This window comes from Mobula birostris, chromosome 1 (assembly GCF_030028105.1).
Source record: "Mobula birostris isolate sMobBir1 chromosome 1, sMobBir1.hap1, whole genome shotgun sequence".
Taxonomy (NCBI): Eukaryota; Metazoa; Chordata; class Chondrichthyes; order Myliobatiformes; family Myliobatidae; genus Mobula; species Mobula birostris.
The window spans coordinates 108820841-108842921 of NC_092370.1; the positions used below are offsets into that span (position 1 = coordinate 108820841).

The window sequence follows — 22081 nt, forward strand, 5'->3', positions numbered from 1 at the left end:
GCAGCATGTGGTGTAAATGTCTGTAATAGCGGGAAGAGAGACCCCGATCTTCTCAGCTGACCTCACTATCCGCTGCAAGGTCTTGTGATCTGAGATAGTGCAATTTCCGAACCAGGCAGTGCTGCAGCTGCTCAGGATGCTCTCAATACAACCTCTGTAGAATGTGTTGAGGATGGGGGGTGGGAGATGGACTTTTCTCAGCCTTCGCAGAAAGTAGAAACGCTGTTGGGCTTTCTTTGCTATGGAGCTGGTGTTGAGGGACTAGGTGAGATTCTCCGCCAGGTGAACACCATCGATGTTCAGCGGAGAGTGGTCGTTCCGTGTCCTCCTGAAGTCAACAACCATCTCTTGTTTTGTTCACAGAGACAGGTTGTTGGCTCTGCACCAGTCTGTTAGCCGCTGCACCACCTCTCTGTATACTGACTCATCGTTCTTGCTGATGAGACCCACCATGGTCGTGCCATTGGCGAACTTGATGATGTGGTTCGAGCTGTGTGTTGCAGCACAGTTGTGGGTCAGCAGAGTGAACAGCAGTGGACTGAGCACACAGCCCTGGGGAGCCCCTGTGCTCAGTGTGATGGTGTTGGAGATACTGCTTCCAATCCGGACTGACTGAGGTCTCCCAGTCAGGAATTCTAGGATCCATTTGCAGAGGGAGGTGTTCAGGTCCAGTCGGCTCAGCTTTCCAATCAGTTTCTGAGGAATGATTGTGTTGAATGCTGAACTGAAGTCTATGAACAGCATTCGAATGTACATGTCTTTTTTGTCCAGGTGGGTTAGGGGCAGGTGGAGAGTGATGGCAATGGCGTCATCTGTTGAAAGGTTGGGAAGGTACATGAACTGCAGGGGTCCAATGAGGTGGGCAGCAGGGTCTTGATGTGCCTCATGACGAGCCTCTTGAAGCACTTCATGATGATGGATGTGAGTGTGACAGGACGGTAGTCGTTGAGACAGGACACTGAAGGCTTCTTCGGCACGGGGACGATGGTTAAAACCCTGAATTAAGTAGTAAGCTAATATAAGATTTCCAAATATGACTTCATTCAAATAGCAAAAATAAATTACTGATCTGAAATGCAAACAAAAATTGCTGGAGATATTCAGTAGTTGCAGATGACTGTAATGAGAAGATGCAATGAATGAAATAATCATAGACAGAAGGCAAATAAAATGAGAGCTCATCTATCTCTTATCTCTATTTTTCATAATTTTATTTCTGTAAGCTGTCCACATTCTTCTTAATTCCAGTTGGTATAGTCCCTGGCTACTCAATCTCTTAACTCCAGCATGTGCTGAAGACCTACAAGTACCTAGAGGCACACCTGGATGACAGATTTGAGTGGAGCACCAACACAGGCTATACAAGAAGGACGAGAGTCGCCTCTACTTCCTGAGGAAACTGAGGTCCTTTGGAGTATACAGACCTCCTCTGCACATGTTCTACTAGTTTGTTGTCACCAGTGCAATCATCTGTGCAGTGCTGCGCTGGGGCAATGGCATCAATATGGGTGATGCCAACATGCTCAATAAACTGATTAGAAAGGGTGGTTCTGTTTTAGGATTCAAACTGGACACACTGGAGGCTGTGGTAGAACAAAGGATCCTACAGAAAATTCTGGCAATTCTGGACAATGTTTCTCACCCTCTTCATGCCACCTTAGCTGAACAGAGGAGCACTTTTAGTAATAGACTAAGATGACCGCGCTGCTCCCAAGACCACTATACGAGGTCATTCTTACCCTCTGCCATTAGGCTCTGTAACCTAATTTGTTAGTGTGGTATAGCATTGTGATAATAAATTGATAGAAGTATCCAGGCAATGATGCAGACTTGTCTGATGTTGGTCTTCGTTGAGAGTTGCTGTTGTGGACATCTTGTTTTGGATCACCACTTGCAAGCTCCCATGAAGCTAATGGATGTAGCCAACTAAATTTGATAAGAGTACTCCAGTTCATCCCAGTTGGAGTCAAAAGGTTTCTTTTTTGGGGGGGGGGGGGTGTAGAGAAAGGTCACGTGTCAGCTGGTGCTGCAGTTTACATTTTATGAAGTTGTATAACAAAGATCAAGTCCACTCTACTTCTAGATGTATGGAATTTGTACTTGAAACTTGCAACTTCAACAGCATGTTGCCTGTTTCCAAAGTGGTCTTGTTTCTTAGTAAGGTTTTGGCATTTTCAGCATCGTGTAGGCTGCTATGGATTAAAGTTAATGGTGATCATGTTAAGGACAGACTTATGGTTAAGAAATCAAAAATGTTCCTTCTAGTCCTATATAATATCGATGGTAATTTGATGGAGAATTGTTAATGGAGTTACAGAGATTTACAATGAAAAGCTATTTCAACCCATTACATACCCATGCTGTCAAATGTTTTGTAGGTTACTTTTTCTTGCTTGTTCACGGAGTGCATGTCTGCAACCATAACCCTTACACGGGTCAACTAAAATGATGCCTGACTTCTGGATTGAAGAACCATTGATAACAGCATACTTTCAATTAAATGTTACTACAATAATATTTACATTAGAGTAATGCCATGTACTCTGAATATTGGAATTGAAATAAAATGATGTATACATCAGGAAGCATCTGTATGAAGAGAAAAGCAGTAAACATTTTAATTTCATCTGCCATGCCATTTCTATCAATTTGAGAGACTGAAACTCATTTGAGTCATATCCAGTGCTTGTCTAATATTATGACAAAATTTTTCACGTGCAGATTTGAAAGTATTATCCTACAAGTGGAAATAAAGGTCAATTATTAATATTTTATTTTCAGTTTTTCAGATTAAAAAGCATTTATTGTGCAGCAACCTTTATCATTTAAACACATTTACCCCTTTTAAGCTCCCTTAAGCTTTGTGAATCTCTTGAGGTTGATGCACTTCCCATTTTATTTTTGGCAAATTGCCCCTTTTGTTAGGAAAATGCTTTTGATGACTCATGGATAGTCCTGTATTCTCTCAACAGAAAGAAATTCAAGCAATGAGCCAATGCCATCACAGGAACATTGTGTCATATTATACCTCATTTGTGGTAAAGGATGAGCTCTGGTTGGTAATGAAGTTGCTCAGTGGTGGTAAGTGTTTTTAATGTTAAAACTTGTATGTTTGGAAAGATCAAGTATCCAAATTTATTTAAAGCTGACTTGGCTTGCTTTAAATTCTGTGCCAGTCAGCTTCAATTGAACTTGGTTATGTATGGGAAGGAATCTTTTACCCACTGGTTGCGACGGTGTGGATAAATCCTCCTCAGTCTTTACACTGCACATTAAAGGCCTTTCACTTTACGTACCTGCCAGTTGAGCACATGCAGGTCAATTCTAGGTGATCTTAGTTAGATTTTAATGCTAACTAGAATCAATGAACTGTTTGTTCAGATGAATTATATTTTACCCCAAAATAAGGAAATGTAGTAAGCTTTGGTATTTTGCTATAGTTATTAAGAAATGTAAATGTGTATTCTTACTTCAGCCATTTGGCAACTAAATGGCTTAAATTTCAGTAAATTGTCTCTGGTTTACCCTTAAAAGTACAGGTAAACGCTTGTGGGTTAAATACCAGTGCACTCAATGTATCTTGCCCAGAATTCTGTTTATTTCTGCATATTATTACCACCTCCACACCTATGCCCCAAACTAGGCCATGAAGTTTTTAAAGGTAACCCCATGTGAACATGATACTGCAGTGTGTCTAAGAACAAAAAACATGAGGAAGAGATTGGCTTATTTTCTACTTTGCTGTTTTCTTTTCCTTATCTCCATGTCACCCCTAAGATACTTTGGAAGCTTTTAACTCTTTGCTCAGTCTTGTGGAGTAGGGGGCCTGAAGAAGTACTTCATTCTTACAGGCCAATTTAGTTGATTTTTAACAGTGGATCTGTAAAAAGTAAATTATTTTGCATCTAGACAAGCACACAATATCTTGGTTGCTTTTATTTTAAAATTAATGTTTTTTTCCTATTATGAAGTTGATTTGAAGTTGAATATTTTATATACAAAAGGATATGGTCAAACAAGATTAACATGCATCATTAAAACCAGATTCTAACCATCTACTAACAACGTAGAGCATTATAAAACGTGATATACGTTCGCATGTTTCAGCTACACTTGGTAAAATTTGGGTTCATTCATTTTTTTTTGCCCATTCGGTTTTGTTTCAGGATCTGTACTAGATATAATTAAACATGTGATAGCAAAGGGAGATCACAAAAATGGAGTTTTGGAGGAGACTGTCATAGCTACCATTTTGAAGGAAGTACTGGAGGGGCTTGATTATCTGCACAGGAACGGGCAGATTCATAGGTAAGAAAAGTGCGTTTTAAATATTGATTGTGAGTTTGAGCTGGAGATGCAGCTTTCCCATTTTGAATGTTTTATGTTCTTTTAGTAACAATTCTTCTGAGCCACTCAGTGATGTAACAGATTTCAGTCAGCTATTTTGTAAAACAAATCGATGATCCATGTGTACAATAATACCTATAGTGGCTATGTTGAGAGTACTTTTTTAATTTCCTTTGAGTATCACCTAAGTAAAAGTGATCTTCAGCTGTAGTTTTAAGATTTATTTGAGTGTTCTGGGAAAGCCCTACTACTATTTCAGTCCTGCTTTGAAACTCTGTCCTCATTTTTGATTATTTAGCAGAAGCTTTGGAATGCATGAATTCTAAATACATAGAAGGTAGTCAGCATAGTGTAGCTGTGATAAAATGAGGATGGCTGTGATATCTTCTACATTTGAAAACAACTGTGGTTGGAATCGAATTCCATCAATTTGTCTCATGATTCCACTACCAATTGTCGCAAGGCGATGAATACTGAAGCTTCCAATGATCTCACAAAGGCAATTCTCGAAGATAATGTCATCTCCCAGCCTGCAAGAGCTATGGTGTCCACAACTTAAGGGTTGCCATACTTAACAAGTGGAAAGAGAACTTTGGTTCTTCTGCCAAGGAGATCAAGGCTTAAAAATAATAGCAATGATTAGGAGCAGATGGTATCTGAATCAATTTTATTATCATCAACATGTGTCCTGAAATTTGTTGCTCCTACAGCAGCAATACAGTGTAGGACAAGTAAATAGTGCAAAAAAAAAGTGATTTATGTTCTTGGAACATTCAAAAATATGATGACAGAAGGGAAGAAGCAGTCACTAAAACATTTTTAGCATAGTAAAGAGAAGGCATCACCTGGATGGTGTGGTTTCTTAATGATGCTGCTGCCTTGAGGTACTGCTCCTTGAAGATGTTGATGAAGTTGAGTTACAAATCTACGGTCTTATTTTTTATTTCTGGAATCAGCCACAGAGAAGATCATCACCATCATTCTTCCCAAATGTTTCCTCCCAGTGATTGAAGAGCTGGTCCTTGAATGGCAGTATGGATTTCAGTTTGCTCCACAATGTATGCTTCTATTTCTTATGGTCTGATGGTCTTGCAGTTATGCAAGCTGTGGCACTAACCAGCAGGTCTATAATAGAACCAGTTAGTGCCCCCATTGCTCAAAATCCTTCTTGCCACATTGAGAGTGAAGTTAATGGAAAGCTGATCAACCTGTGGTGACTATACTCTTTAAGAACAATTATCACCCAAATTTCAGTTGTTGAACTGCAAAATGCAGATTCAACCTGCTCAGTACCTGAGTTCTGGTAATCATTGACTTATTCACCAATGCACACATGGATGGGCGTTGTATTCTTATCTGCAAGACAAAAATTGGCTACTAATCTGCACCACACTGTGCTCCACAAAAGGACTTGCAATGAGACCCTTATCATTGGGACAACCTCATGGCAAAGGCAAAAATCAGTTCCAAAATTCATCACTGCCTTCCAATTGGTTGATTGGAACATATGGAATTTAAAGATAAAGATCTCTCATCTTGGTTCTGACATTAATTTCCTCCTTTGTGTTTAACTTTATTTTGTATTTCTAGAAAGTTACTGTAGATTGCATTATGTAAGAAACTCTAAATGGGGTTTTTATGCCATAGACCCTTACCATTAACCAAGGAGTCTGGGGACCCCTGCTCTAAATCAAAATTGATGAAAAAGAACAATCACAAGGGGGAGACATCAATTTTTCATCTCATGAAAAAGAATAGAATAGATATTAAGTGTGGGGTGTGTGTGTTCTCTGTCTCAGAGACCTATGTCCAAACACTTGTTAAGGCGAACCCTCAAGGCATTAGGCCCTGGTGGTGTACCTGGCCAGTTACTGAAAAACTTTCCTGACCATCTGACTGGAGTACTCAGGGGCATCTTCAAACTCTCAATGGAACAGTCTGAATTTCTGACCTGTTCCTAAAGGCCATCAATTATTCTGGTGCCCAAGAAGAGCAGGGTGAGCAGCTATCACCCAGTAGCATTCACATCTACCATCATTAAATGCTTGGGGGGGTTAGATATGGCTAGAATTAACTCCCACCTGAGCAAAGAGCTGGACCCTTTGCAATTCACCCACTGCCTCAACAGGTCAACAGTTTATGCAATCTAACGGGCTCTCCAATCTTGAGCACCTAGGCAACAGCAAGACGTGTCAGGCTACTGTTGATCAGTTACCATCATTCTCTCAGTACTAATAACTACATTTCAAACCTGGAACTTCTGTACCTCCAACTGAAACTGAATCCTCGGCTTGCTTATCAGGAGGCTGCAGTCAGTCTCTCTTTCTCACTGAGTTTGAACACTGATGTATTTCAAAGATGCATATTTACCCCACTACTCTTTCCAACTCTTGACTGTTGTAAATTTAATTCCACATTTTTCCAGTGGTGGGAGAGGCTAAGACCAGAGGACACAACCTCAGAATAGGGGGGTGTCCTTTTAGAAAGGAGATGAGGAATTTCTTTAGCCAGAGAGTGGTGAATCTGTGGAATTCTTAGCCACAGGCAACTGTGGAGGCCAAGTCTGTATGTCTATTTAAGACAGAGGTTGATAAATCCTTGATTGGTCAGGGCACGAAGGGGTATGGAGAGAAGGCAGAGACTGGGGCTGAGAGAAAAAAATGGATCAGCCATGATGAAATGGTGGATGGGTCAAAATGGTCGTATCTCTTATGGAATTAACTGAGATGCACATTCTGCCAAGTTGAACTTAACCTGGTGTGATGGGGTCCATGACTAGCGAGGTGAGGCAATGATGATCTGTAGGTCATCATGCAAAGGAAACTTGATGACCTACAGGTCACCATTGCCCCACCTTGACTAATAGAAGGAAACAGACATCAGTGTATCTAGCATGTATCCTGAGCTTTGGCTTCAGAAATTTATTTCTAGTTTCTCTACCAATGCAAGTTTAAATTTGAGAAGGAGAATCAGTATGTCACAGACAAGTGTTTTTAGTGACTTTGACAAGATTCCTACTGGACTTGTAGTTTGATTAGCGACTACTTTAGAAGAAAATAGGTTAGAATTAAGTGAAGTAACCACTGGCAAAGCATTGCAGAGGAAAACAGATTAGTAATACAGTTTTGTAAAAGAGCCATTTGTATTTTTATAGACTTGACTAATGCTAACTGCATTTGCTATGTTGCTGTGCATGGGAGTGGGATAAAGAAGCTGACTGTTGGATTTCAAAAATTTGATGGTGCAGAAAATGGACCAAGGGAATAATTACTGAATCAAAACAAATGTTAGGGAGCATTTTTTAAATTGAAAAGGAGGAGGCAAAGCCTGTTTAAATATTGAGCACCTGTGCATCAGTCAAATCTACTGTAGGTGTTGGAACTAAATAGGTGAAGGACTTTGTTCGCTTATTTATTTATTTAGATGCAATATGGAACCGGCACTCTCAGCCCAACGAGCAGTGTCACTCAGCAGCCCATCTACTAAACCCGAGCCTAATCACAGGGCGATTTTACAATGACCAATTAACCTACTAACCAGTATGTCTTTGGACTGTGGGAGGAAACATAGTAATAATAGGTACTTTATTGATCCCAAGTGGGAAATTTCATTACAGCGGCAACATTTAAAAACGTACTTAGCTGTTTACAGACTTACTAATAAAATACAGAATAATAATATCTCAGACAACCCAGAGGAAACGCACACAGTCACGGGGAGACCATACATACTCCTTACAGATGGTGTGAGAATTATGCTCCAACTGTAATAGCAATGCCCTCAGTAGCATAGTTATAGTCTTGTCTCCCTTTCTCTTCACCTTTTACACCTCGGACTTCAACTACTGCATGGAGTCTTGTCATCTTCAGAAGTTGTCTGATGACTCTGCCATAGTTGGATGCATCAGCAAGGGAGATGAGGCTGAGTACAGGGCTACAGTAGGAAACTTTGTCACATGGTGTGAGCAGAATTATCTACAGCTTAATGTGAAAAAGACTAAGGAGCTGGTGGTAGACCTGAGGAGAGCTAAGGTACCGGTGACCCCTGTTTCCATCCATGGGGTCAGTGTGGACATGGTGGAGGATTACAAATACCTGGGGATACGAATTGACAATAAACTGGACTGGTCAAAGAACACTGAGGCTGTCTACAAGAAGGGTCAGAGCCGTCTCTATTTCCTGAGGAGACTGAGGTCCTTTAACATCTGCCGGATGATGCTGAGGATGTTCTACGAGTCTGTGGTGGCCAGTGCTATCATGTTTGCTGTTGTGTGCTGGGGCAGTAGGCTGAGGGTGGCAGACACCAACAGAATCAACAAACTCATTCGTAAGGCCAGTGATGTTGTGGAGATGGAACTGGACTCTCTCATGGTGGTGTCTGAAAAGAGGATGCTGTCTAAGTTGCATGCCATCTTGGTCAATGTCTCCCATCCACTACATAATGTACTGGGTGGGCACAGGAGTACATTCAGCCAGAGACTCATTCCACTGAGATGCAGCACAGAGCATCATAGGAAGTCATTCCTGCCTGTGAGCCAATAGGCTGGTCCTGGACTTATTTCCTGGCATAATTTACATATTGCTATTTAATTATTTATGGTTCTATTATTATTTATGGAGCAACTGTAACAAAAACCAATTTCCCCCGGGATTAATAAAGTATGACTATGACTATAGAATAATGGAACGCAGGTTAAAGGCCGTTGGCTCTGAGTCCATGTCAACTGTCAGGTAACTAGTTCCACCAATCTTTTCCTTCTAATTCTCCTACATTCTCATCAACTCTCTTGAATCCACCACTCATCGACACACGAGGTGCAATTGTCAGTGGTCAACTAACCTAGCAACCCTTGCATCTTTGAGGTGTGGAAGGAAACAGCGCTTGGAAGAAAACCATGCCTTTGGAATATGTAAACTCCATACTGACAGCATTGGTTATCAGATTGAAAAGGTCATTGGAGCTATGAGGCAGTAGCTCCATGAGCTAGACATTATGCTGGCCTGTGTTAATATCTCAGTTTCAGGTATCAACGCATGAATTGAATTTCTATTTTTTCCCTCTTTGTGAATGGAAGTAATCCATTATGAATTTTGGATATGTTCTGAGAACTCCTTGTTATATAGTGGTCTTCTCATTGTGCAAGATGGGCAGAGATGGAGCAAAGAAGCATATGAAAATACAGTAGAGGAAATGAACAGTCATAGTTTTGGATTGAGATCTTTCATATGGCATGGGGCATCAGAAATTTCGTAGAACAGTGCGAGAGGGTGTCACAGAAGCTGTGTCAATGAGGAGGAAAACTCCTTCAAAGTGTGTATAGCTTGAAGAGAACGCAGTGGAGGAGTAAAATGGAGACATAAGACTGCAGATGCTGGAATGTGCAACAGGAAAATACTGGAAGAACTCAGCAGGTTAGGCTACATGATTGGAGGGATAAAGGGATCTCCATCCCAAATATCAAATGTCTGTTTCTCTCCACCGATACCCTCATCTACACTCTTGCCTGTCTCCTGTTAGCATATAAAAATAATTGACAATAGTGCGCGCACACACTATTGCAGCTTTCAAGGGTAAGAAAAGCTCGGTTGTGATTGAATATAGTCAAAAGGGTAGAGACACTACATTATTGAAAATGCCTGGGTAAGTTAATGTTTTCCAAAATCAAGAATAGTTATTTCTAATCATTTGAATAATTTATTAGTCTGTAATCAGTTTGTCAAGGACTAATTCTAGAAAAAAAAGAAAAAAGTACACATTAAAAATTGTAGTATAGTGAATTCTGGTTAATTGGACACATCGGGACGGGTACATTTTGGCCCAATTAAGCGGCTGCCCCTTTTAGCTGAAACTTCATGAAAAGGTACAAAAGACAAACTAATGTTTAACTGATTAACAAACTATGTGATTAAATGAAATACAGAACAAATTACCAATACTACTACAGTACTATAAAATTGTATTAGTTCCTAATAGTTATCAATAGAGGAATTCATCCCCTATGTGCAATAATTCAAATTCATTACAGAGCGTAAGGTAAAAGAACCCTTAGGGGAAAGTGATTATAATATCGAATTCACCCTGAAATTTGAGAAGGAAAAGCTAAAGTCAGATGTATCAGTATGGAGTAAAGCTTAGAAAAATAGAGGGTGATGGGTAATCCTAGGTAATTTCTAAAGTAAGTGCATGTTTGGCACAGCATTGTGGGCCAAAGGGCCTGTATTGTGCTGTCAGTTTTCTATGTTTCTATGTAAAGGGAATTGCAGAGGCATGAGAGGGGAGTTGGCCAGAATTGTTTGGAAAAGAACACTGACAGGGATGACGGCAGAGCAGCAATGGCTGGAATTTCTGGAAGCAATTTGGAAGGCACAGGATATATACACCCCAAAGAGAAAGAAGTATTTTAAAGGAAAGATGACACAATTGTGGCTAACAAGAGAAGTCAAAGCCACCAAAAAAGCCAAAAAGAAGGCATATAATAGAGCAACAATTAGTGGGGAATTAGAGGATTAGGAAGCTTTTAAAAAAACAAAGGTAACTTTTTAAAAAAAAAGGTCATTAAGAAGGTAAAAATGGAATATGAAAGTAAGCTAGCCAATAATATTAAAGAGAATACCAAAAGTTTCTTCAGATACATAGTGTAAAGGAGAGGCAACAGTGAATATCTGGATAATAATAAGGGACAACAAAATAATGTACGAACTAAATGGGTGTTTTGCGTCAGTCTTCACCCTGGAAGACACTAGCAGTATGATGGAGTTCCAGGTGTAAGGGGGGCATCAAGTATGTGAAGTTACCATAACTAGAGACAAGGTTCTTGGGACATTGAAAGGTCCGAAGGTAGATAATCACCTGGACCAGATGGTGTACACACCAGAGTTCAGGAAGAGGTAGCTGAAGAGATCGTGGAGGCAGTAGTAATGATCTTCAAGGATCACTTGATTCTGGAATGGTTCTGGAAGACAGGAAAATTCCAAATGTCACTCCATCCTTTAAGAATGGAGAGAGGCAGAAGAATGGAAACTACAGGCTAGTTAGTCTAACCTCAGAGGTTGCAAAGATGTTGGTGTTGATTATTAAGGATGAGGTTATGGGGTACTTGGAGGCATATGATAAAATAGGCCATAGTCAGCATGGTTTCCTCAGGGAAAATCTTGCCTGATAAATCTGTTGGAATTCTTTGAAGAAGTAACAAGCAGGATAGACAAAGGAGAATTGGTTGATGTTGTGTACTTTGATTTTCAGATGGGCTTTGACAAGGTGCCAAACTTGAGGCTGCTTAACAAGCTACAAACACATGATATTACAGGAAAGATTCTAGCATGGATAAACCAGTGGCTAATTGGCAAGAGTCAAGGAGTAGGAATAAAGGGAGCCTTTAATGACTGGCTGCCGGTGATTAGTGGTGTGCCACTGTGGTCTTTGTTGGGACCATTCTTTTTACGTTTTATGTCAATGATTTGGATGATGGAATTGATGGGTTTGTTGGAAGATTTGCAGAGGATATGAAGATATGGAGGGGCAGGTAGTTTAGACCATTAAATATAGGAGCAGAAGTAGGCCTTTCAGCCCATCATGGGCTGATCCAGTTCTTTCAGTCATCCCCACTCCCCTGTCTTCTCCCCATACCCTTTGATTCCCTGGCTAATCAAGAACCTATCTATCTCTGCCTTAAATGCTTCCAATGACTTGGCCTCCATAGCCACTCGTGGCAAAAAATTCCACAGATTTACCGCCCTCTGACTCAAGTAATTTTTCCACATCTCTGTTCTAAATCAGGGGTCCCCAACATTTTTTTGCACCGCGGACCTGTTTAATATTGGCAATATTCTTGCGGACGAGCCGACAGAGGGCGGAGGTGGTGGTGTTCAAGTTCAGCAGTGTGGCTGTCATCTGAGGTCACCGACCGTGACCCCTCCGTTTCCAGATACGATCGTTTCCCTGCGCTGAACCTGGCACCTAGGCAAGGGTGGACACACACCAGGTTCCCGCCGATCGTGCCTTTCCACCCTATGCGTCTATGGCCCGGTAATTCCCACCGACTTGTGAGAGACGCACCGTTTCCTAGGGTCTTGTTACCTCGGGTGTCGTGTGTGTGTCCTGCCTTAGCGAACCTGTCCCTTTTTATCCCCCTGCTGGGGTATCGCCTGTCCATCACTTCAAACAGTTCAGGGTTCAAAGGGGGAGCTGCTCTTGACAGCTCTCTTTCTGTTACTCTCTCTCCCGTCCCTTCATTACACATCTCCAAATGCTGCTCCATTGTTTACCTTATCTCTCTCTCTCTCTCTCTCTCTCTCTCTCTCTCTCTCTCTCTCTCTCTCTCTCTCTCTCTCTCTCTCCTGAAGTCAGGTGGCAGACCAACTGCTGATTCCACTGGTGCCAGCACAGGACAGCTACATCTTAATCTATTTGTATTCTTGTCACAGCATACAGATGTAAATTCTGGAATCCTAAAGTATCAAACAGTTTCAAGCTAGAGCATCCACAAAACATTTCCTCCCACAGATACTGCTTGAGCGGTCGAGTTTCTGGAACAAGTTGTTTGTTTCTCCGCTATGTTTTGGCCCTGATCATGACCACCAAAAAACTTAAGTACTCAGACTTCTTGTATGTGCTGCTCGGATTTCCAGCATCTGCAGATTTTCTCTTGTTTATGATTTGAGTTGGATGTGATTGGGTTTGGACCATGTTTAAATTGAATACGAATAGATCTGTACTGATGGCAAGTTGGTTCTTCTCTCCTCCAACCTCCCTCTACCCCGTTCTGCCACCCCCTCAATAAGCTACAGTGGTACTTTTTCTTGGACTGTTCACATATAACTTGCTGAATACAAGCTTGACATTTTTCACCTTATTGAAATTTCCAGTAACAGTGATACAGGTTGACATTCACTAATCTGACTACCTGTAATCCAGTTCCTTTGATAATCCACACTGATTTCAAATTTTTCGCGCAACTGTAATTTCAAATTTTCCGGGCCACCGTACCAATATGCTGTGCATTGTTTTGGTTGTGCTAGATCTGTTCATGTATTGGTGCGCTTTTGTAAGCACAGACAGGCGGTTCCTGCTTTCCTGCATCTAATATCATTGCTTGAGGCACAGCCACCTGGCACTCGCCCGTTTCACCCGTCAGCGGAGGGGGAGCTGGCGTGCTGGATCAGTCCGCCTTCTCACCCAGCTGCCAGCAGTAGCGCACTACCCTCTGGCGTCGCCCGGCCAGCGCTCGGTTCTCTTCTGCCTACAGCCTCAGATCAGACGTGGTGCCCGGCTAAATTTAAGCATATTACTAAGCGGAGGAAAAGAAACTAACGAGGATTCCCTCAGTAACTGCGGGTGCAATGTAGTCTTTGGGGTAACTGCAAGTCTGTGTCTTTGTTATCACTTAGCTCACGCTTGAGTACTGGTAGTGGGTGCGCTTTATTTTTTTGCTGGTGGGGGAGGGGGGGGTGATTGTTACTCGCTGCTGCTTATGCGCGGTGGGGGGGGATCTTGGGGGTTCTAACATTCAACTGTCGTTCATTCTTTGTGGCACTCTTCTTCATAGATGGTTGCAAAGAAAAAGCATTTCAGGATGTATATTGTATACATTTCTCTGACATTAAATGAACCTTTGAATCCTTTGATATTTTAAAAGTATGATGAGGCGTTTAGCTATTGCTTAATGTGATCCTTCTGTAATTCAGCATTTTCACTAATCCGGCACTCCTCAGGTCTCAATGGTGCCGGATTATAGACGGTCGACCTGTGCTTTGTAATACTATCCCCTGATTCCTATGTATTAGCTTGTTTGTTTTATCTTGCAGAGATTTGAAGGCAGGAAACATTCTTCTTGGTGAGGAAGGCTCCGTGCAAATTGCAGGTAACTAACTGCACATCCTTCGGCTAGAAAGAGATAGAAACATTATTCTGATCATTTGATTGGCTAAAGTAATGAAAAGCTGATGTGGATAATAGAAAATTATAGAAGCAAACTGATGTGTGACATTGGGTATTAATGTCAAATTTCAGTTATTCAAATTTAAACATGTACGTTTGTCTTCTCAGATAACCTTAGCACTCCATTGTAGTGCTTTTGTTTAAGTGCATATTGTGCTACATAGACATAAAGCACACTGCAGAAAACAGATTAAAACGATATGTATATATCAATCTAGAACTTGTTCAATTTTGCCTGGGTGACAGAGTAGCATAGTAGTTAGCACAATGCTTCGCAGTATCAGTGACTGGGTTCAATTCCCACCTGTAAGGAGTTTGTGTGTTCTCCCTGTGACCATGCGGGTTTCCTCCGGTTACTCGAGTTTCCTCCCACAGTCCAAAGACATACTGGTTGGTAGGTTAATTGTTCAATGTACGTTGTCCCATGATTAGGCTAGCATTGCTGGACAGCATCGCTCAAAGGACCAATTCCACACGGTATCATAAAATAATTAAATCTCCTTCCCCAATCTTATGCGCATGCAATTTCTCTGAGATACATTGCAATAATCTTGTATTATAATTCCAGCATGAAACTCAGATGGATGATATGGAGGCTTCCCGTATATTGCTCAATAATATATCTCCTCATTGGAAGGATTGGTCTCTTCCATTTCCTGGTTTTCCTTCCAGTAACTAACCTTTAGTGTTCTTATATGACATGCATTATTTAGTATAATATTTGAGTGAAATTGTTTCAAATTTGCAATCACTACATTATATTTAAGTAGCAGTGGCAGAAATCTGCTGAAACAGCCTCTGTGGTTTTGTTTTCAATGTTTAATATGTTTTCTTAAAATTGAATAGGTTGGAACTTAGTTGATGAGATGAACTGATACTGCCAAGTAATGTATGAAAGGCAGATTGGTGTTTTTGTTCCATTACCTTGCAGTTCTTCTGAAGATTAACTCTGATCAGTATATTTTTATTAATTTTGGTGTTAAAGTACAATGGCATGTCCAATAGTGGAAGAATAGCCATCATGAATTATTAAATTAAGAGGTAAGAAAAGGAATGCAGGTTTGAAGGGGATTTGTTTAGTAGAAAACTTATTAAGAATGTTCCTTTTTTAAAGCAAAAAACTTCCGAAGTGTTAGGTTCTGTTTTTATTTTCTTTTTCAGTTTGCAAGGTTTTCTTTCTCTATTTCCTGTAATCAAGTGTTTCTGACTCCTGTTTTGTATTATCCAGTTCCATTGGGTTCTTAAATATTGTAACTACTTCATTCTCCTTCTCTCCTCTCCTCTTCTCTTCCCCATCTCCACAAACCTCAACGCCCTACTGGTTCTGTTGGCTGTAATTTTCAAGGCTGACATAATATTTCAAATACATAATGATACAGTGCAAAAGGAGTCAGAGGTGCAAAGTTATGGAGGTCTGAGTTTTTAAATTTTAATAATTAACAATGATTGGGTAGAAAACAAAGACTTGAGAATAAATGGATCTTTCTCAGGTGGCCAAGCTGTAACTAATGGAGTGCAACAGAGACTGGCACCTGGGTACCTTGTATTTGCTGTCAATCAATTAGCTGAAATTTATCAGCTATCATACTTTCAAGTTGCTAATGGTGCAAATCAAGATGGGATTGAGCATTGTAGAGGATGTAAAGAGCTTCACAGGGTTACAAAATGCTAGGTGAATGGACAAGAATGTAATGTGCAGTATAATACAAAAAATGTGAGTAATGCTGATACTCAAAGGGACCCCACATGTCTTTCCATAAAGTTAACTGAAAGCTAACATGCAGCTGAAACTAACATTTTTGGAAGTAATGTTGACCTTCATTACAAGGAGACCTCTTACTGTAGCTATATAGGACCTTGGCAACCCTCCACTTGAAATACTGTGTAGAGATTTAGTCTCATTGCTTAACCAAAAGATGGACATCATAAAGTACAACCAAGGTAAATTTGATACCAGAGGTGGTAGGTTTGTTAAATGAGGAGTGAGTGGGTGGAGATGGACTATTCTCTGGAGTTTAAAAGAGAACATCAAATTGAAATATTCATAAATCTTAGACCTAAATTGGGGCATGACTGCACAGGCATGTGGACGTCAGCCAGTGAGAACAGCGAGAAGTGTTTAAAAGGAGATGGTTATTTCTTCGGCAGTTTGATCGGAGCAAGACTGCGCAAGCGTGTGGACGTCAGTCAGTGAGAACAGCGAGAAGAGTTTAAAAGGAGACAGCCTTGTAGAGTGGGTGTCGGAGGAGCGGGTGACGGAGTAGAGGGAGACTGTAAATGTCACTTTGCTGGATCAAATAACGACAACACAAAAAGATCGTTACTTATCTTTTCACCCATTTATTTCTTCGAGCTCAGCCGGCGAGTCAACTTAGACCCGACATCAGGGAGAGAACCTTTCTCATCTCCCCAGCAGTTCTACAAGTTCACTGCCCGATGTCAGAATTGTCAGAAGTTATAAGGCCACCAATGTAAAAGAACAATCAATTTGATAACCATTCCGGTCAAGTCAATGGACTATTGATACAAAGAACAATCAATTTGTTAGACAGTCCAGCCACCTTAATTAAAGAAAAGAATGCCCTACCTGGTTTGTTGGAGCCACAACTTAATGACAAAGATAAGAACATCTGTCAAATTTATGCTTTAATTATGAGAGGAATGTTCTGTCTAATTTCCATCAGGTACTGCCTTTTGTCAAAATCAAAAGGTGTGAAAAGCCCAGAGACTTCTATGTGGATCTGGGCAAACTTTAACCCTTATCTTGCTCCAAAGAAGGCAGCTGTGAGACATTATTCAAACACACTGCAGTCACAGACATTGTCAGTACTTAATTCATTGTTTACAGGGATCTGAGAATTCCCCATTCCCTTAAACTTTATCAGACAGAGTAGGAAGGCTTTGGCTCAACAGGGCTTCAGTGATAGCGGGTTGAGGTGAGGTAGGTTGCCTGAGTAGAAAACAGGCAGGAAGTATGAGTGTGAGGCCGATTTTCTGTGCTCGGTGTCAGATGTGGGAGGTCCGGGAGACTCCCAGCCTCCCGGATAGCCGCATCTGCGCCAAGTGCGTCGAGCTGCAGCTCCTTCAGAACCGCATTAGGGAACTGGAGATACAGCTCGATGACCTTCAGCTGGTCAGGGAAAGTGAGGAAGTGACAGAGGAGCTATAGACAGGTAGTCACATCAGGGCCTGGGGAGACAGATAAGTGGATAACGGTCAGGAGAGGGAAGGGGAGGAGTCAGAAGCTAGAGAGCACCCCTGTGGCTGTACCCCTTGACAATAAGTGCTCCTGCTTAAGTACTGTTGGGGGGGGGGGGGGAGGGAGGGGGGGGCCGCCTACCTGGGGAAAGCAACAGTGGCTGCGCCTCTGGCACAGAGCCTGGCCCTGTGGCTCAGAAGGATAGGGAAAGGAAGAGTTTGGTAGCAGTGATAGGGGTCTCTATAGTTAGGGGGTCAGACAGGTGATTTTGTGGACACAGGAAAGAAGCATGGATAGTAGTTTGCCTCCCAGGTGCCAGGGTCCGGAATGTTTCTGATCGCGTCCAGGATATCCTTTAGTGGGAAGGAGAATAGCCAGAGGTCATGGTACATATTGGTACCAATGTCATAGGCAGGAAAAAGGAGGAGGTCCTGAAAGCAGACTACAGGGAGATAGGAAGGAAGTTGAAAAGTAGGACTACAAAGGTAGTAACCTCGAGATTATTGCCCTTGCCTTGCAACAGTATAGGAATAGAGTGAGGTGAAGGAAAAATGCCCGGCTGAGGGATTGGAGCAGAGGGCAGGGATTCAGATTTCTGGATCATTGGGACTTGGGGCAGGGGTGACCTGTACAAAAAGGAGGGGTTGCGCTGAGATCCCAAAAGGACCAATATCCTGGCGGGGAGGTTTGCTAAGACTGTTGGGGGAGAGTTTAAACTAGGTTTGCTGGGTGGTGGGAACTAAACTGAAGAGATGGAAGAAGAGGTGGTTGGCTCACAAATAGAGAAAGCTTGGAGACAGAGGGGTGGAGTTTGTTAGGTGTGTCCAAGAAGGTTTCTTGACACAATATATAGATAAGCCTACAAAAGGAGAGGCTGTACTTGATCTGGTATTGGCAAATGAACCTGGTCAGGTGTCAGGTCCATCAGTGGGAGAGCATTTTGGAGATGGTGATCACAACTCTATCTCCTTTACCAAGCATTGGAGAGGGATAGGAACAGACAAGTTAGGAAAGTGTTTAATTGGAGTAAGGGGAAATATGAGGCTATCAGGCAGGAACTTGGAAGCAGAAATTGGGAATGGATGTTTTCAGGGAAATGTACAGAAGAAATATGGTAAATGTTCAGGGGATATTTGCATGGAGTTCTGCATTGGTACGTTTCAATGAGACAGGGAAAGGACGGTAGGGTACAGGAACCATGGCGTACGAAGGCTGTTGTAAATCTAGTCAAGAAAAAAAGTGCTTACGAACAGTTCAAAAAGCTAGGTAATGATAGAGATCTAGAAGAGTATAAGGCTAGCAGGAAGGAGCTTAAGAAAGAAATTAGGAGAGCCAGAAGGGGCCATGAGAAGGCCTTGGTGAACAGGATTAACAAAAACCCCAAGGCATTCTACAAGTATGTGAAGAGCAGGAGGATAAGATGTGAGAGAATAGGACCAATCAAGTGTCACAGTGGAAAAGTGTATATGGAACCAGAGGAGATAGCATGAGTAAGGAGCCCAAGGATTGGAGGATAGCTAATGTTGTTTGTTATTTATGAAAAGCTCTAACAATAAACCAGGAAATTATAGGCCAGTGAGCCTAACATTAGTAGCAGGTAGGTTGTTGGAAGGTATTCTAAGGATCCAAATGTATAAGTATTTGGGTAGATGGGGACTGATCAGGGATGATCAATGTGACTTTGTGCACAGTAGGTTATGTCTATTTTCAAGGAAGTTACCCGCAAAGTTGATGAAGGCAAGGCAGTGGATGTTGACTACATGGAATTTAGTAAGGCTTTTGATAAGGAGATATATGGCAGGTTCGTCAAAAAGGTTCAGTTATTTGCCATTCAAGGTGAGGTCGGAACTTGGATTATACATGGCTTCATGGGAGAAGCCAGAGAGTGATAGAGGATTGCCTCTCTGACTGGAGCCCATGACTAGTGGTGTGCCGGAGAGATCGGTGCTGAGTCAATTGTTGTTTCTCACTATAATAAACTAGATCAGCAGATTTGCAGGTGATACCAAGATTGGGTGTGTAGTGGACAGTGAGGAAGACTATCAAAGCTTGAAGTGGCATCTGGACCATCTGGAAAATGGGCTAAAAATGGCAGATGGAATTTAATGCAGACAAATGTGAGGTTTTGCACTAGGGTAGGATATGCACAGTGAGCAGTAGGACACTGAGGAATATGGTAGAATGGAGGGATATGGGAATATAGATCCATAATTCCCGGATAGGGTTGTAAAGAATGGCCTTGGCACGTTGGCCTTCATACACAAAAGTTATTGAAGATGTTGAGAGTCCTAATTTTGAGAATTATGTGCAGTTCTGGTCACTTACCTACAGGAACAATAAGATTGAACGAATGCAGAGAAAATTTATAAGGATGTTGTCTGGACTTGAGACTCTTACGATAGGGAAATGTTAATTGGTTAGGACTTCATTCCCTACAGTGCAGGAGAATGAGAATCAGAATCAGGTTTATTATCACCGGCATGTGATGTGAAATTTGTTAACTTAGCAGCAGCAGTTCAGTGTAATACATAATCTAACAGAGAGAAAAAAATAATAAAATAAAATAAAAATAATAATAATGACTAAACAAGTAAATCAATTACATATGTTGAATAGATCTTTTAAAATATACAAAAAAAAAGTGAGAAAGTGTCCAAGGGTTCAATGTCCATTTAGGAATCGGATGGCAGAGAGGAAGAAACTGTTCCTGAATCACTGAGTGTGTGCCTTCAGGCTTCTGCACCTCCTGCCTGATGGTAACATTGAGAAAATGGCATTCCCTGGGTGCTGGAGTCCCTTTCTGAGACACTGCACCCTGAAGATGTCCTGGGTACTTTGTAGGCTAGTATCCAAGATGGAGCTACTAGATTTACAACCTTCTGCAGCTTCTTTCTGTCCTGTGCAGTAGCCCCTCCATACCAGACAGTGATGCAGCCTGTCAGAATGCTCTCCATGGTACAACTATGGAAGTTTTTGAGTGTATTTGTTGACATGCCAAAACTTTTCAAACTCCTAATAAAATATAGTCACTGTCTTGCCTTCTTTATAACTACATCGATTATGTTGGGACAGGATTAGATCCTCCGAGATGTTGACACCCAGGAACTTGAAACTGCTCACTCTCTCCACTTCTGATCCTTTTATGAGGATTCATATGTGTTCCTTTGTCTTGCCCTTCCTGAAGTCCACAATCAGCTCTTTCGTCTTACTGGCGCTGAGTACCAAGACGTTGCTGTGGCACCACTCCACTAGTTAGCATATCTCACTCCTGAACGCCCTCTCATCACCACCTGAGATTCTGCCAACAATGGTTGTATCATCAACAAATTTATAGATGGTATTTGAGCTATGCCTAGTCACACAGTCATGTGTATACAGAGAGTAGAGCAGTGGGCTAAGCACACACCCCCGAGATGCGCCGGTGTTGATCGTCAGCGAGGAGGATAAGTTATCACCAATCCGCATAGATTGTCGTCTTCCGGTTAGGAAGTTGAGGATCCAATTTGCAGAGGGAGGAACAGAGGCCCAGGTTCTGCAACTTCTCAATCAGGATTGTGGGAAATGTTGGTATTAAATACTGAGCTATATTCGATGAGCAGCATCCTGACGTAGGTGGTCCAGGTGGTCTAAAGCCGTGTCATCTCACTACAGTAAGGATGTGGATACTATAGAGAGAGTGCAGAGGAGATTTACAAGGATGTTGCCTGGATTGGAGGGCGTACCTTATGAGAATAGGCTGAGTGTACTTGGCCTTTTCTCCTTGGAGCGATGGAGGCTGACAGGTGACCTGATTAGAGGTGTATAAGATAATGAGGATCATTGATCGTGTGGATAACCAGAGGCTTTTTCCCAGGGCTGAAATGGCTAACATGGGGGGCGGGGGGGGGCATCTTTTTTAAATATTTGAAAATGGGTACCGAGGGGATGTCAGGTGTAAGTGTAAGTTTTTCACACTGACTGGTGGGTGCGTGGAATGCACTGGCAGTGGTGGAAGCGGATACAATAGGGTCTTTTAAAAGCCTCTTGGATAGGTACATGGAGCTGAGAAAAATAGGGGGTGATGCGCTGGGGAAATTCTAGGCCGTCTTTAGAGTAGGTTACATAGTCGACACAACATTATGGGCTGAAGAGCCTGTAATGTGCTGTAGATTTCTGTGTTCTCTGAAACATGGGAGGGAACTACTTCGCTTAGAGAATAATGAGACTGTGGAACTAGCTTCCAGCAGAAGTGGTGGATGCGGGTTCGATTTCAACATTTAAGATGTATTTGGATATGTACATGGATGGGAGGAGTTTGGAGGGGTATGATCCAGGTACAAGTAGATGGGACTAAGTAGATTAATAGTTCAGCACAGACGAGAGCGGCTGAAGCAGCTGTTCTGTGCTGTGGTGTTCTACGACTGAGTCAATTCTACATATTTTACTCTTTTACTTTTTACTGCCTTTTTGTATACTTTCTGCATTTAAAGGCATTAGAATGAGTTTGTCTTCAGTCACCTTTACCATCCGCTTCGTTGGTAGTGGGCTACTTATTCATCATGAACTAATTCCAGATTAAATCGATTTGATGTTCATCACCAAACATTAGCTGACGAAGAA

General features: G+C 41.7%; 1 protein-coding gene across 3 annotated transcripts in view; it reads left to right on the forward strand.

The window, feature by feature from the left end:
• The window catches only part of LOC140198807 (serine/threonine-protein kinase OSR1-like), a 142079-nt gene that overhangs the window by 64452 nt on the left and 55546 nt on the right, over window positions 1-22081 (forward strand). For all 3 annotated transcript variants that reach the window (XM_072259866.1, XM_072259875.1, XM_072259884.1), the window contains 3 exons: window positions 2973-3081; window positions 4167-4308; window positions 14151-14206. In XM_072259866.1, coding sequence (XP_072115967.1) covers window positions 2973-3081; window positions 4167-4308; window positions 14151-14206 — 307 coding nt within the window. The remainder of the gene's footprint in view (window positions 1-2972; window positions 3082-4166; window positions 4309-14150; window positions 14207-22081) is intronic.